This window comes from Bison bison, unplaced genomic scaffold (assembly GCF_000754665.1).
Source record: "Bison bison bison isolate TAMUID 2011002044 unplaced genomic scaffold, Bison_UMD1.0 scf7180017864036, whole genome shotgun sequence".
Lineage (NCBI taxonomy): Eukaryota > Metazoa > Chordata > Mammalia > Artiodactyla > Bovidae > Bison > Bison bison.
In genome coordinates, this window is record NW_011494608.1 from 692,745 (window position 1) to 708,123 (window position 15,379).

The following is a 15,379-nucleotide window of genomic DNA, read 5'->3' on the forward strand; positions in this document are numbered from 1 at the left end:
GGAGAAAAACACCTGGCGTGCCAGGGGAGCAGAGAAAAAACAGGCCATTCGTCTTCTACCTCCGAGGGCTTCATCACAGAGCTGGCTTCCTGTGGGCCTTGGAGGTTGATGAGGACTTTGACATGCAGAAAGGGGGAAATGAAGGGCATTTCAGAGCCAAGCCCCAGAGGCCCAAGTGTGCGACCCACTTAAGGAAGTGCAGACCATCTGTGGTTTTGACTGTAGGGGCGTCCTGATTCATTTCTCTCACAGGCAGAGAGAGGGTGAAGTTGAGGTTGGCTGGGTTTTACTTACTTAGCATTCACATTCAGTCTGTTTTAGCCTGAAATTTGCAGTCTGAATTACCAAGAAAAGAGCATTTGAAGAAGCCAGGATGAACAAGAGAGCAAAGTAAATCAGCAGGCGGGTCTAGCGGGGAGCCGCCTGGACTGAGTGCCTGGAGTTGGGATTGGGCGGGGGGAGGCAGTGAGCCAAGAGAGATGTCACGCGTCTGTCTTGATGGAGTGTTTCTTACCGGAATAGTGATTCACCAGGTCCTCCAGGCACTGGAAGGTGAGCCTCGGAGAAATGTAATACCAGTTGTTTGGCAGACGGAAGATTCGGTAATGCTTCACCTGCCGATGTCTCACTGAGAGGGAATAAAAACCTGCAGGGAGTGGAGGACAGCTCATCACCCCAGGGCCACCAGCTAAGGAGCCCACCACCGTGGAGGCAGACCGTCTCAGCCTTGTGATACGACCATGGAACCCAGACACCCTTGTGTTTTGAGCGACAACTGCTCGAGCCTCATCTGTTTGGATGTAGCTCACTCTTTAGAATCTCCGGGAATGTATTTGAGCAGTCCATTTGTATTAACCGTACTGCAATGCTCTTTTCTTTTTAACATTTCTTTTCAAAAATATTCATGTATTTATTTTATCTGGCTGCACTGAGTCTCAGTTGTGGCTCATGGGATCTTTGATGCAGCATGCAGGATCTTTTTTTTTTTTTTTTTAAGTTGTAGCATGCAAACTCTTAAGTTGTGTTATGTGGGATCTAGTTCCCTGAGTAGGGATGGAACCCCGCCTATTGGGAGCATGGAGCAGAATGTTGGGTGAGTGTCTGCACCTCTCTTAGCCTCCATTTCCTCAAATGGAAAGTGAGAGAACTGGGCTTAGGTCATGTGTAAGGGTTCTTGGGCTTCCCTGGTGGCTCAGATGGTAAAGAATCTGCCTGCAGTGCATTAGATGTGGGTTCATTCCCTGGATTGGGAAGATCCCCTGGAGTAGGAAATAGCAACCCACTCCAGTATTCTTGCCTGGAAATTTCCATGGACAGAGAAGCCTGATGGGATACAGTCCACGGGGTCGCAAAGAGTCGGACACGACTGAGTCTCACACATACACACACACACACACACACACAGGGGTCCTTCTTGCTCTGTCTTCCAGGAGGGAAAAGACTCACAAGGCAGTGAGTGGGGAGGGACACTGCGTGTACTGAGTTTTGGCTTGCATATGCCGGGTCAGGGGCTGAGCTATTTCATAGCAACCTCTCTGTTGATTCTCAGAAAGACCCTGGGAGGTATTGTCCTCAGATACCGTTACAGCTGGAGAAACTGAGACTCAGGGCAAGCAGTGCGATGGCTGGAGGCACGCAGCTCAGGAGTGGCCGCCCCGAGGCAAGTGGGACCTTCGTCCTCCTGGAGCAGGCCTCTCTAGTGGCCAGCATCCCTTGCTCTCCCAGGCCCGCCCTCTGCATCGGTTCAGTGTGCGTCTTCCGGTAGTGGCAACAGGACAGCAGCCGTTCAAGAGCTGCAGGTGGAAACTTACGAGAACTTTGCATGCCCGAGGGAGCAGAGCCTGCCGCCCCCACCCAGGCTGCTGCTTGGTCTGCTTTTAGATCAGCTCTGGCAGCTACACTTGGGGTCCTTCCCCCCCCACCCCCTGACCCTGCCTGGGCCTGGGTCTCCTGCCTCAGGAGACCCCCTGGGACCCGCACAGGAAGTTTTGCCTCTGCTTTGCTTTTGCTCTCACCCTGCATATTTAGGTTTTTTAAGAAAAAAGGTTGGTCCTGGATTCTTCATTATATCACACAGAAGGTCCCTGCTTCCCCAGAGGAAAGCTGACGCTCATTTTACTGGAAGGTTCCATCCAGTACCAGGTACCTCTGGTGCTTAATAAGCACATGGGAGATAGTCTCAGAAACCACATTGTCTGTTCTTTGATGGTGGGTGTACAAGAAACAGGCTGAGATCTTGGAGCTATTTTCTATATTCAAGAAGTTAATATTAATTCTCAGTTAGTCTGAGTAACCCCCAGCTATTAATGTTTGGCTTCTGTGTTTATGCATACTCTATTCCAGGCTTCCCTTGTAGGGCTTCCCTTGTAGCTCAGCTGGTAAAGAATCTGCCTGTAATGTAGGAGACCCGGGTTTGATCCCTGGGTCGGGAAGATCCCCTGGAGGAGGAAATGGTAACCTACTCCAGTATTCTTGCCTGAAGAATCCCACGGACAGAGGAGCCTGGCAGGCTACAGTCCATGGGGTCGTAAGAGTTGAACACGACTTAGTGAACTAAACCACCACCACCTATTCCAGACACCTGCCAAACACGTTCCCATTGTTAATCCCATGCTATAGAGAAAGGAAAAGAGGCTTAGAGAGAGGAGGTGACTTCTTAGTGATTCATACAGGCCAAACTAGAGTTGGAGACTCTTGTTTTGAACCATGGCAAAGCCCGGCTATTTCTTTTTCACTGAATTACTTAGTGCGTAGGATGTATGAAAATTACAGTGGTGAAGGCCATAGTGAATCTGCTCGTCCCAATCCTCTTAGCTGCCTGATTTCATTGTAGAGCACAGCAGGGACTAAGATTGAAGGTCCACTGTGTCGTGAGAGCACAACATATTATTACATTTGAATCACACCACAATCTCACAAGGAAGGGGTTTTCTCTCTGTTTCACAGATGAGAAAACTGAGGTCAGAGAAGTACACGACTTGCCCCAGTCACAGAGCTTTGCGGCCCATGTCCTGTCTGGCCCGGGCACTGTCCACGGGCATTTTCATCTTTTCTCAGCTGTTGGGAAATTCTGCAGTGGTAGTCTGCCAGGCCTGGCATGGGTCAAAGCCTGAGCCAGTGCCCCACCAGCTCCCTGTGGCCTGGCTCTAGTGCCCCAGTTTCGGTGCTGGCCACACTGCCAGTATATGGGCTTCTGGGAGCTCACCGCATGGGTCGATTCGTGTGCATCGTGGGAGGGAGGGAACCTGAGCCGGGTGATGCATGAGTCAGCCCAGAGCAAAGCTTGTTTTCTGATCCCCGCATGGAAGGATGGGTTCAAGGCTGCTCACCTTTCTTGGTCTCACTCTCTCTGATCATGAACGAGCCGATCTTTGTGTCCGGCAGCTGCAGCAGCTCCTCAGCCTTGTCTCTGCCCAGCCCTTCAAACAGCCAACTGGGGACAAGAAAGACAGCCATGAGTACCCTGAATGTACCCTCCCCATCAAAAGATAGGAGGGATGCAGAAATGATCCAGGTCCAGCTAACATAAAACCCGCTGTTGGGATTTAAAAAACAAACAAAAAAAAGATCAAGGCAATCAATGGCTCATTCATTCATTCTTTTAATCTTTCAAATAGTTCCTGAGTACCCACTGAAAGGCAGGTGTTACATTGAATAATGACACGGAGAGGCACACAGCATCTTTCTCATCCTGTTTCTCAAATGCCAGCTGCATGGTACCCAATTCCGTATTATATAAAAGCATCTTAAAACATGAAAAGGGACCTTTCTGGCAGTTTATTTAATGTCTATGTTCCTTGTACTCTGACTACTCAGTTCCTCCATCCACGGGGGCAGGGACCGTGCTTGTCGTTTGGAGTTTTGTCTTGCTCACCTGGGTGTCCAGGTTATTAAGCTTGGTATATAGCCATGAAAGAATGAGTCAACATGAGAAAGAAAGAAAATGAAAGAAATGGCGGTGCCTAATTTTACCACCTGACACCCCACCCTGCATACATTCTATTTCCTCCTGTTTTCTCCTTTTCAACACGTTTTTAAACTCAGTTGTCATTGTATGATGCATTTCCGTGCCTTTTTTTTCACTTCACTGTTAAAAATAAAACGGTTATAATACTGTAGCCCAGCTTTCCAATGGAATGTTCACCTTCAGAGGAGAGCGGGCACTTTGAACATGCTTTAGAAAGCAGCTGGGGGCACAAAGGAATCTGTGTTCTGGGGTGAAGGGCCCTGACTGGTTTTGCAGAACCACAGTTAGCAGTTGGCTGCTGTGTATTTGGAAGCAATCATCCATTCCTTCTCAACTGATGCTGGGTTTCAGCGAACGGGCCCTGGCTTTTGATCACGTCTGGATGAGCGAGTGTTGTGGGAGTCTTAACACTCCACTGTTTCTCACCCTTTGATATTCCCCGTGGCATGAACGCAGGCCATTGGCAGGGCTGGCTGAGGCTTCCCGCCACGTGTGAGAAACCCGAAGGCATAATGTCAGATACCACTTTACTTATGTGCTGGTCTCCAAGAGTGCTCTTGTTGGTAAGATCATGGTGATGCCATATTGGGCCAAATATTTCAACTGTTCCCTTAGTTCTCCGTGATGCGTGGCCTATTAGTTTGTTTTAGCGTAAGTGATAAACATTCATCATTTCAAGTCCTTTCATGAAATTCCACTTATAAAAATGAAGATAATAAAACAATGGCAATAACGACATCCATGCATGAATACTAATTATGGGCCCACACCGTGTCATGCACTTGACATCCAACCTTTGTATCAACCACCTAAGGTCAAGAGCATACTCTCTGTCTCACTGATGAGGATGCTGAGGGTCAGCGTGATTAAGTAATTTGTTGAAGTGACCCATCCGTGGAGTAGGAAATGGCAACCCACTCCAGTATGCTTGCCTGGGAAATCGCATGGACAGAGGAGCCTGGCAGTTGCAGCCCCTGGGGTCACAAAGAATTGAATTCGACTGAGCAACTGGGCACCCACATCACAGTGGGCACTGCTAAACTAGGCTGCATTTTTCCAATTCCGTGACCACCATGGTGCACCCCCTCTCTTCCTGCTCTGTGTTTGTACCTGTAATAATGGAAACTCTGTAGGGTCAGAATTACATCTTACTCGTCTGGGTTCTTCAGCCCCCCTCCCTACTCATGCAGGCATTGAGCACTGCCTCTTCACCATGAAGGTGCTGATGGCTGATGGCTGAGTGCATGGATGGATCAATGACACACAGCTGATCAGAGTTACATGACTCAGGTCTCTTTCAGGACATAACTCTCATAGCCACCACCACCCCTCCTCTGCTCAGCTTTGTCATCCTCAGCACAGGGACAACTCTTGATATTCATCATCAGAATCAGTAATGCTGAATGAAATGCACTGGGTTCCACGCTTCAAAAAACTTAGGCAGTTTGCTCTGCTTCCCCAAGTAAGCGGGTGGCTTATAGAGTCTTTCTCTGACTGTAAGGAAGTTATTTCTGGACCCCTCAAGTGAAAAGTGGAGTTCCTTTCTCCTGTCCTATATGCCAAGTTCTGGCCTTGGTAGCTGGACAGATGAGGAGACTGTGGTTCGTGGAGGCTGAGGAATTTTTTTCCAAGGCCCCACAGTGGAAGGCAGACTGAGCCACACCTGTCCTGGCTGGGGTGTGCTGGCCACCAGGGCCACCTGTTATGTCCCGTGGCCTCTTCTGTATGACTGCAGGGGAGAGAAACATCTTGCTTTCTCATCTGCATGCTTTATTATTTAAAGGGGCTCTTTTCTGCTTGACTTCTCCACTTGTCAAGGTGGGTGTGTAAGCATTTTTGGCAGCATGTTCTCCGTATGTTGGATATGATTTGATAAGAATGTGGCTGGTCTGTATTGAGTGGGTTTTTCCCAGGTGGTTCAGTGGTAGAGAATCCAGCCGATAATGCAGGAAACTCAGGAGACATGAGTTTGATCCCTGGGTTGGGAAGATCCCCTGGAGGAGAAAATGGCAACCCACTCCAGTATTCTTGCCTGGAGAATCCCATGGAGGGAGAAACCTGGTGGGCTACCATTCATAGGCTCATTAAGAGTTGGACATGACTGACCACCCATGCACCCACAGTATGTGCTGAGTAACTGGTGGTAACACCACGCCCAGTTCCAAGAATCTGTGTGTTATCCTCTCTCATTCTCCTAACAGCCCCAGACTCTGGTCTCATTACTATAGATCATTATTCCTATCATTCTATACTACAATCTCAATTTAATGAGTGGGGATAGGAAGCTGATACTTGCCCATTCTCATACAGCCACTAAGTGACAGTCTCTGGATTTGTGCCTCAGATTGGCTGACTTTCATCTGCTGCCTATTGTGATCACAGTTCCTGAATCCTTATTGCTATAGCAACATCACATTATACCTGCGAGGTCCGTTATTCATCTTCCTAATGGAGAAATTGAGTCTCAGAGAGAGAAAGGGTTAACCCAAGGACACTTCTGTCCTTAGAGAGTGAGCTAAGATTAGAAGTGACCCTATTGAACTAACACCTTCCTTTCCTGTGTGCCCTGCTGGGATCTCTCTATGCACTCTCATAGAAATGAAATTTAGTCACTCAGTCATATCCAACTTTTTGTAACCCCACCAGGCTCCTCTGTTCATGAAATTCACCAGGCAAGAATACTGGAGTGGATAGCCTTTCCCTTCTCCAGGGGATCTTCCCAACCCAGGGACTGAACCCAGGTCTCCTGCATGGCAGGCAGATTCTATACTGTTTGAGCCACAGGGAAGCCCACACTCTCATAGAGATCGTGCTTTATTGATGCTATTTTAGAAATGTACTCACCCATGGTAAACTCTGGCCACGCATATTCCAGGAATGTAACTTTCTCGACCGGTGCTAAGAGAGATGGCTTTCCACCAGCCCCCTTCACTAGAAGGATAAGAACAAATAGAAAAGAGTGACTGGGGAAGTGGTGAGTGATTTAATGACTGAACAGAATAACCAGATTTAATCCCAGGTGTGTTGGGCTGTTCCTTTTTTAAGGTCTGTCCTTGGCCACGTTAACTAGACTTTTCTTCCTACGAAAATTTAGTTTTTGAGTACATCCCCCCATTTTGATCTAAACAGAAAGTCTTCCCATGTGCTGGCAATAGCCACCTTTCAGGGATCAGCAGCTGATGTTTCTAGCTTATCTTCCATGGTTGGAGGCTTTTTAAAAAATAAATGTTTACTCTGCTGAATTAGACCCTGAGATGTAACCAAGTTTCACATGTCTACATCAGTGAGGATCTAAATAAAAGGGGCTCAGAGTCCCTATGTCTTCTACAGCCTTTTTCAAATCTAAAAGAGACAACAGGTCAGAAGGCAATACTTTTCTGTTTATCATCAGAAGTTGTTTCTTTTTTTTTTTCCCCCAGATTCCTGAGTCCTCTTCCTGAGTCTGCATTAATGTATAACCTCAACCTTGCCCTTGTTGGGGGGAGATGAGGCCAACATAAGAAATAGAAGCTGGATCGTAAAGGGTCTCAAAAGCCAAGTTAAGAAATTTCAGTTTTATCCATTGGGCAACTGGGAGCCAGGGAAAGTTTTAGAGCACCAGCAGCAGTCAGGAGGATTAAGCCTGGAGGCCCGCTGTTTGGGCCAACGTTCTCAGCTCACAACAGGACCAGGGCCCATGGGGAACTGGACAACCGTAGAGAAAATCTAACAACTCCCACCAGCGTCGAGTTCTTCGGGGGCATCATAGAAGTTTTGGAAAGCTCACTCACTCAGAAATCACGCGCAGTTTCTCCCCACGGCGAAATATTGGGGGGCTGATGTCAGGAGACGGGTAGTCGCTCAGCACAGCCAGAAAGTCACTGTCTAGTTCTGGGGAAACAAAACCAAGGTGGGGGCAGAGGTGAGACCTTCCTGGGGACTTCGCAGCAAAAGGCAGCTGATTGTTTTGAAATAGCAATTTTCAGTTGGTCCTCCTCTCTTCAGGAATAGTGAGTCAGGTGACCTACTCTCCTGCTCATTCTTGCCCTGACCTGGACATTTTCCTCTGGGAAATGGGGATGCGGAGGTCTTTGAGCTGAGGTCACAAGGTCTGACTCCAGGGTGTTCCCTGGTGTCTACTGATCCATATACTCCTGGGCAAGTCCTGGAATGCCTACTAGCCTCCATTTTCCCATCTTTAAAATGGGGCTAATAACTCCTCTTTCCAGGATTTTTGTGAGATAAGATGAAAGTATATAGCAAGACCTATGAATGATGAGATGCTGTGAAAACATCCTGTCTTATTACCATGGCTTCAGGTACCCTCCTTGGGGCTTGCGAGTTCCACATCTGCAACTTATTGAGGTGGGGTATCAGGGTTAGGCCCCATGAGTTCTGGGGACCCACCAGGACCAAGAGGTTATTAACTCTGAAACTCAACAAATCCCTTCTTCCCCATAGAATGTCAGGTGCCAAGTCAGAAATCGACTTAACAGGGACCTTTGCTGGTGGGGAGGTAGGAAAAAAATGAAGTACTCATCATACATATGTTGAAAGTAATTCTGGTGCAGTTTTGAAAAGGAAAGCATGCTCTTTGGTTCATTCTGGCTGAGGTTAGTACGGCTTACTGTAGACTAAAGAGAGACTGACAGCATGTGTGTTTGCTTTTGGTCACTAAGCAAAGCCTTGTTTCACAGCCTTAGTGATTTGCCATAATTCAGGTGTCTTAGCTATAGGGTAATATCAGGGTACATTTTTGGGGAAAAAGCATATCCTACAGACTGGAAGACTCTGATGCTGGGAAAGATTGAGGGCAGGAGGAGAAGCAGGCAGCAGAGGATGGGATGGTTGCATGGCATCCCCGACCCAGTGGACATGAGTTTGAGCAAACTCCGGGAGACAGTAAAGGACAGGGAAGCCTGGCGTGCTGCAGTCCATGGGGTCGCAAAGAGTCAGACATGATTCAGTGACTGAACAATAACAACAGCAAATTGGCAAAGATAGTTATTGTTTGCTGTGATGTCGCATTTATTAGTCTGCTTGCTGGCTGGGCATCTGAACTCAAAAGTCTAGGTAACATGCTATTTATTCATTCATTCATTCACCAATTATTTATTGAGCCGCTACTGTGGGCCAAGCATAGTGAACAAAGCAAGCCAAGTCTCCCTGCTGACATGGAGCTCATATTCTAGAGAATACAACAGTCATGGAAGGAGGGGTCATTCCCTGCCTCGTTCACCCCAGGCAGGCTTGGGGACCACCTTCTAGGATCTAGAGGTCCTCATGCTGGAACCTCTAGCCCCTGTCCCTTACAGCCCATCTGTCCTGTAGTCTCCAACTCACATAGTCCCCATCAGACTAAGTTGAAAGAGAGCTTAAGTACAAGGATGAATAAGAATAAATGAGAAATGAGTGATGGCCGTGGAATAGTGTCCTCAGATAGACTGTTCACTTGGGGAAGCTGAGTCATACACAACACACCCTGTAAGAGCAAGCATCCCTGTGTGTGAGATGGAAACCAAAAGTGACTCATGGTGGCCGTGGTCACTGGAGTGGGGGAGGGCTCATGAGAAGGCTGACCTGTGAGGTCTCTGACCCTCCCTGCACCTGTGGGGAGTCCTCTGTCACACTCTGCTTTGCTGAATCAAGAAAGAGCTCTTCCCTTGTGCAGCCCAGACCCGGTTCAGTAATTCGGGGCAGTGCTACAGTTGGACTTCATGCCCAAAGTCCCGAGTTCTAACAAGGGGTAGAGCCAGACTCGGTGGGCCATGAAACCCCTGCAGATCTGGAGGTCCTCTTTAAGAAAAAGGGCACGAAATTGCAGGTAGAATGTTAGGTAGGGGGCTGAGGAAGGCATCGTGCCAGGAAGCCAGGCCCGGTGCATAAGGTTTGTCCAGATGCTGGTAAATCGTCCTGGTTTTGAGGCTGATTCGCAGCTCTGAGTGTGGTCACATTTTCCCCTCCAGGATGTGGGTTACTCTGGAAAATGAGGGGTTGGAAAATGCCTTCATGACGGAAATCTGTTCCTCTTAGATTGACAGCCGCCAACTATGGAAGGACCACTTAGTAATAGGGTCTCCACTGCCTGCGATGCTCTGAGATGGGCTGTTGTGTTTTTCCCAGCTGGCCAGATTACCCATCCGCAGAGCCAGTCAACAGGCTGTTCCCTCCACCTGGACCACACTCTGCTCTCCCCTCTCTCATCCCCGCCACCTCTGTCGACTCAGAGGTCACCTGCTGCTCAGGAGCCCAGCCTTCCTGGGGTCCTGCTTCTCCGGCTCTGGGCTTTGCCTTTGAGGCAGTGAGCTGGGGTTGTATGTGTTGTATGTGTGACCATCAGGGAATGGCCATGAACTCCAGGAGGAGCAGTCTTGTGGACCCAGCCTGGGATCCTCAAGGCAGGTTTATCAAACGAACACGTGAGGAGGTCCTGACGCTACGAGGCCTTGAAAACTGCCGTCGTGCTGAGCTTTTTAAAGCGTCCTAGAGAAGGGAGCCTGATTTGTGGCAAGCAGGATGGTCGGGGGTGGGGGTGGGGTGCCGCAACCAGACCGTTTTGAAAAACAAGCGTGAAAATGAGATGCGCAGCTTTGCTATCTGTGACAGCAATGGAACCTGGAAACAAGCTGTATGTCTACAAGAGGAGCCGGGGCTTTGATCTCTGATTCAAGATTAAGGCTGTGGAACAGAGCAACCGTCTTTTCTTAATGCTAAAAACAGAAACAAAAACAAAATCCCTTTACAAAAAAATTGTTTTCAAGGAGGGGAAAACAGGCTTCAGGGGCTGGAGGGTTTCAATTTCACAATAACAGAGTTGAGTGTCCTGTGGAATTTCCGTAGTAATGATGTTTTTCGATAGCTATGACACTTAAACATCACTGAGAAACTTTGAGTTCGAGCTCTGGCTTCAAGGTTATGGCCCTTGCTTGGTCTTTTGCGAGGGGTTTTAGGTCCACCCCATCACCTTATTTCCCCAGCGCTGGAAAAACAGAAGGCAAAGTCAGAGGGAGATAGAGTTTGGTTTGTACTTTTGTGGGAAGGGCAGCCTTTTTAAGTAAGGTCTGGGGCTAGAATCACACCTAAGTCTCCATGAACTTTGGTCCCTATGGTGAAATTAATGCAAAATAGGAAACTTAAGTTTGCTCATAAAGCTCAAACAGGATTATGGACTTCTGTAGTCCCTAGCTTTGTGGAGAGCAGAGAGTTTGAATTAAGTCAGATAAATGAAGGATACAGGGAAGAGTTGCTCAGAGGAAGCAGACAGGATTATTGCAGACTCGAGATAAGGAACCGAATTAAGTGATGAGATGCATGCTGGGCAGACAAAGGAGAAATCCAGGGAGAGCTTTCAGAAGAGAGGACTGGCTTTGAAATCAATCAGACCGGGCTTAAACTCCACCCCCTCTGCATAATTGCTCTGTGAGTTGGGGAGAGATTTATTTTTAACTCATCTGAGCTGGATTTCTTCATGTATTAAAATGGGAACTACTACACTGGAACTCTCGGATCGGGTTAGGATTCATGAGGAAGTATATGAAAAGAGCCTGCCTCAGTCAGTGGTAGCTGGTATCGTGTTTATGGCAGGGGGTGAGGTTATCATTCTGTTGTGATCCCAGGCCAGTCTCAGCTAGTAGTGTTCTGAATTTTGCAAAACCTCAAGTCCCGTAAATTTAAAAATATTCTTATCTTCTAAAAATAAACGCCATTTGGTGAGAACAGAAGATGCAGTTCAAGAGACCAAATATTTGCTGATAGCTGAACGCAAAAATGAGTCAGATTAAACACACTGTACAAAACTGTAAAATAGGAAATGAATCCAAAAGCGGAAGGAGACCGAGGCAGAACTTACTAGACACAAATATTACTTGGTCACAAGAGGACAGGCCCTTTTTTTGCATTATTATTCCTTAGAGTAGCATTATCATTCATTTTTTTGTTTGGTTTTCAATTGTATAAACAAGTACAATTTATGGATGTGTAGGTTTAGTAAATCCTAACCACAAGGCTAAATTTACAATATTAATAGTCTTGGAGACATAACTAGTTACTATAAAGAGTATCTGTGCTTTTTTGCATTTCAATACAAACTAATTTTGTACTATATGAATTTCAGTGGCCTTAGCCATTGAGAGAAATCCATGTTAATTAGCTGCATAGGAAAATTACAGTCCAAGTGCAAAAAAAGTTTTAGTTTATTTGGCTGCATTTGGTCTTGGTTGCAGTATGAAGAATCTTTTAATTGTGGCATGTGGGGTCAGTCTAGTTCACTGACCAGGGATCAAACCCAGGGCCCTGCATTGAGATCTCTGAGTCTTTGCCACCGGACCACCAGGTAAGGCCTGTCACTTCTTTTAAAGTGCAGAAAGCCTTTAGTAGATCCCATGTATAACTATCTTGCAAAAGCAGGCATTCTTTACTTTCTTGGCTCCAATACAACACGATAAATATATGGAACATATATTCTTATTTGGGCTTCCCTGATAGCTCAGTTGATAAAGAATCCGCCTGCAATGCGGGAGACCCACCCCAGTTCGATTCCTGGGTCAGGAAGATCCCCTGGAGAAGGGATAGGCTACCCACTCCACTATTCTTGGGCTTCCCTGGTGGCTCAGCTGATAAAGAATCTGCCTGCAATGCAGAAGACCTGGGTTCAATCCCTGGGTTGGGAAGATTCCCCTGGAGAAAGGAAAGGCTACCCACTGCAATATTCTGGCCTGGAGAATCACATGGACTGTATAGTCCATGGGGTCGCAAGGCGTCGGACACGTCTGAGCGACTTTCACTTTCATCTTCTTATTTAAAAGGTGAAGAAAACAAGGCTGGAGGAGTTTCAGAAACATGTTCAAGGGAGAGCCTGGGGGTTGCCAGGCTCCTGGTGAGGTCACGAAGCTGCTTTGCTCCTTTTGGGACTTAGTTACCAAGTTCTGCCCAGTTGACCTTTGACTCATGATGAACTTGGACAAAAGCTGATTTAACTGTGGCTTCAGAATTGACACAAAGCTACTCAGTGCAGATGGCGGGACAGGAGTTAACCAATTTAGTGAGCTCAGCTTCTTGTTTTGCATTCCCTTGAGTCATGTTCAAACTCATGGCCTTTGGAGGAGTCAATGAAGGTCTTACTTTTAGTTATCTTTCACAGGAAATACCCCTGGCCCCAACACACACCTAAATAACGAGACAGGCTGGGCAGAGTGGCCTGATAGCAGGTATGCTGAGTTCTGTTGGTCATCACGGGACACTTGTGCCTGTGGATCCTTTGTAACGGGCTGGAAAGTGGGACCCGATGGCTCAGAGAAGTTTTGACTTCTCTGTCGATTAGATGGGCAAGTGTGGGACTGAGCAGACTCTGAGGCTCTCGGATGGGACATCAAGGTGGAGAGTCTTGCCAAAAAAACACAACCAGCAAGTTGAGGGCCTAGTTTCAGAACCAGGTAACCTAATAGCAGCGGTCACAGACTCTTGACTGCCCGCTCTCCTGGTCACAGCTGAGCACCACCTACGCTGCGTGCTTGCTGAGTCACTGCAGTCGTGTCCAAGTCTGGGGACCCCATGGACTGCAGTCTGCCAGGCTCCTCTGTCCATGGGGATTCTCCAGGCAACAGTACTGGAGTGGGTTGCCATGCCCTCCTCCAGGGGATCTTCCCAACCCAGAGACTGAACCTGGGTCTCCTGCATTGCAGGCAGACCCTTTACCATCTGAGCCACCAGGGAACTCCTTGTATGCTGGAACACTAACCCTCTGAGCCTAGTGTTTTGTTTTGTTTTGTTTTTAATGTTAATTTACTTAAAAAAATCTTTAATCCCATTCTAAGCAATGTGAAGTCAGGTTTGATGGGTTGGTCATAATTTACATGGTATCCATGAAATGTACAAATAATACACGTTCAGTGTAAAAGTTGAATGATGTTCGTCCTAAAGCCATCATATGTACCGGCAGTGGAGTCAGTGAGACCGGGTGGGAAATGTGCCTCTAGTCAGAGATCTGGCATGCGTTTCTGTCTGTCTTTCACAAGGCCACTTGAGTGTCTGTGTCATTTGATCTGGTGACCACACTGTCCCTCATCCTAGGGAACACCTGTCCTTTTAGTAAGTCCATCCCCTCCAGGCATATAATGTCAGGGTGGTGGGGGAACTCTAGACTCAGGCCACTGGCTTCCCAAATCCCAGCCGTATGGCCTAGGGCAAGCAACTGAACCATCTCATCCCTCAGTTTCCTCAGCTGCCAAGTGGAGATGCTAATAGGGATGAACCTTAGCTGTAGGTGAGAATCCAGAGTTGATGTGTCTAAAGCATGTGGCCTCATGACTGATGCATATAAGCACCAAGTAACTTGAATTTCCCCTTTTTACAAACAAGGACAGAGAGACACGAGGGAGACAGGCTGGCTTCTCCTCTCTTGCTCCTTGCATGCTGGTGCAGCATCAGGTCTGTGGTCTGCAAGCTTTAGGCAGCTTAAGAGGCACCAGGAGGTTTGCAGGAAATCAGGCATGCTGTCCCCTCCCACCATCCCTGGATTCTGATGAGCAGGCCTAGAGTGGGGCCCCAAAATGTGAATTTTTAAAGTTATTTATTTATTTGGCTGTGTCTGGTTTTCGCTGTGACATGTGAACGGTTAGTTGGGGCACGTGGGAACTAGTGCCCTGACCAGGGATTGAACCTGGGTCCCCTACACTGGGAGGATGGAGTCTTAGCTACTGAACCACCAGGAAAGCCCGGAATCTGCATTTGTGATGGTTACCCAGAGGATCGAGGCAGGTGGTCTGAGCACCATTCACTGAGAAGTAGTCCCCTGCCTCTGAGACCGCCTGCCCCTTCTTCCTCCCCAGAGCCCCACCCGCCCCTCTTTCCACCCACCTGGGCAGCACTCCTGATGCTATGTAAATGCACAGTTTAGCATTCTTTCCACCTTGCAGAGACTGTCTGGGTTTGTGTTACCACCTCTGCCAGTGAGATCTCACTTTAGGTCAGGGCAGTAAGAAAGTTAGAAACAGGGAGGGGAAAAAGATCACAGCAAGGTAACTGAATTCTCTTGTTAGGGTGGAAATATGCCATTTCCTAGCTCTCTGGGAATTCCCTGGGTCTTACTTAACTTTGTTCCACCTGCCTCTGGCCCCAAACTGAAGTCTGAACCATGCATAGAATTTGCAGAGAAAATGAGCTCGTTGGGATGCTTTGGGAACAAGTCACGGAATCCCCACTTTAAAACTTTTTCCGGGGCGGGGGGTAGGGCAGGGGGGAATGCCGTTTAGACACAGCCTAGTCCCTTGGACTGCAAGGAGATCCAACCAGTCCATCCTAAAGGAGATCAGTCCTGGGTGTTCACTGGAAGGACTGATGCTAAAGCTGAAACTCCAATACTTTGGCTACCTCATGCAAAGAGCTGACTCATTGGAAAAGACCCTGATGCTGGGAGGGATTGGGGGCAGGAGGAGA

At 47.8% G+C, this 15,379-nt stretch overlaps 2 protein-coding genes across 3 annotated transcripts in view; one reads left to right on the plus strand and one right to left on the minus strand.

Moving 5' to 3' along the window:
• TG (thyroglobulin) overlaps positions 1–15,379 on the plus strand; it is a 237,536-nt gene that overhangs the window by 145,638 nt on the left and 76,519 nt on the right. The gene's annotated exons all lie outside the window — the stretch shown is intronic.
• SLA (Src-like-adaptor) overlaps positions 1–15,379 on the minus strand; it is a 36,968-nt gene that overhangs the window by 6,712 nt on the left and 14,877 nt on the right. For both annotated transcript variants that reach the window (XM_010834773.1, XM_010834774.1), the window contains exons 3-6: positions 7,738–7,837; positions 6,812–6,898; positions 3,330–3,433; positions 515–646 (exon numbers count right to left, since the gene is read on the minus strand). In XM_010834773.1, the coding sequence (XP_010833075.1) occupies positions 515–646; positions 3,330–3,433; positions 6,812–6,898; positions 7,738–7,837 (423 nt within the window). The remainder of the gene's footprint in view (positions 1–514; positions 647–3,329; positions 3,434–6,811; positions 6,899–7,737; positions 7,838–15,379) is intronic.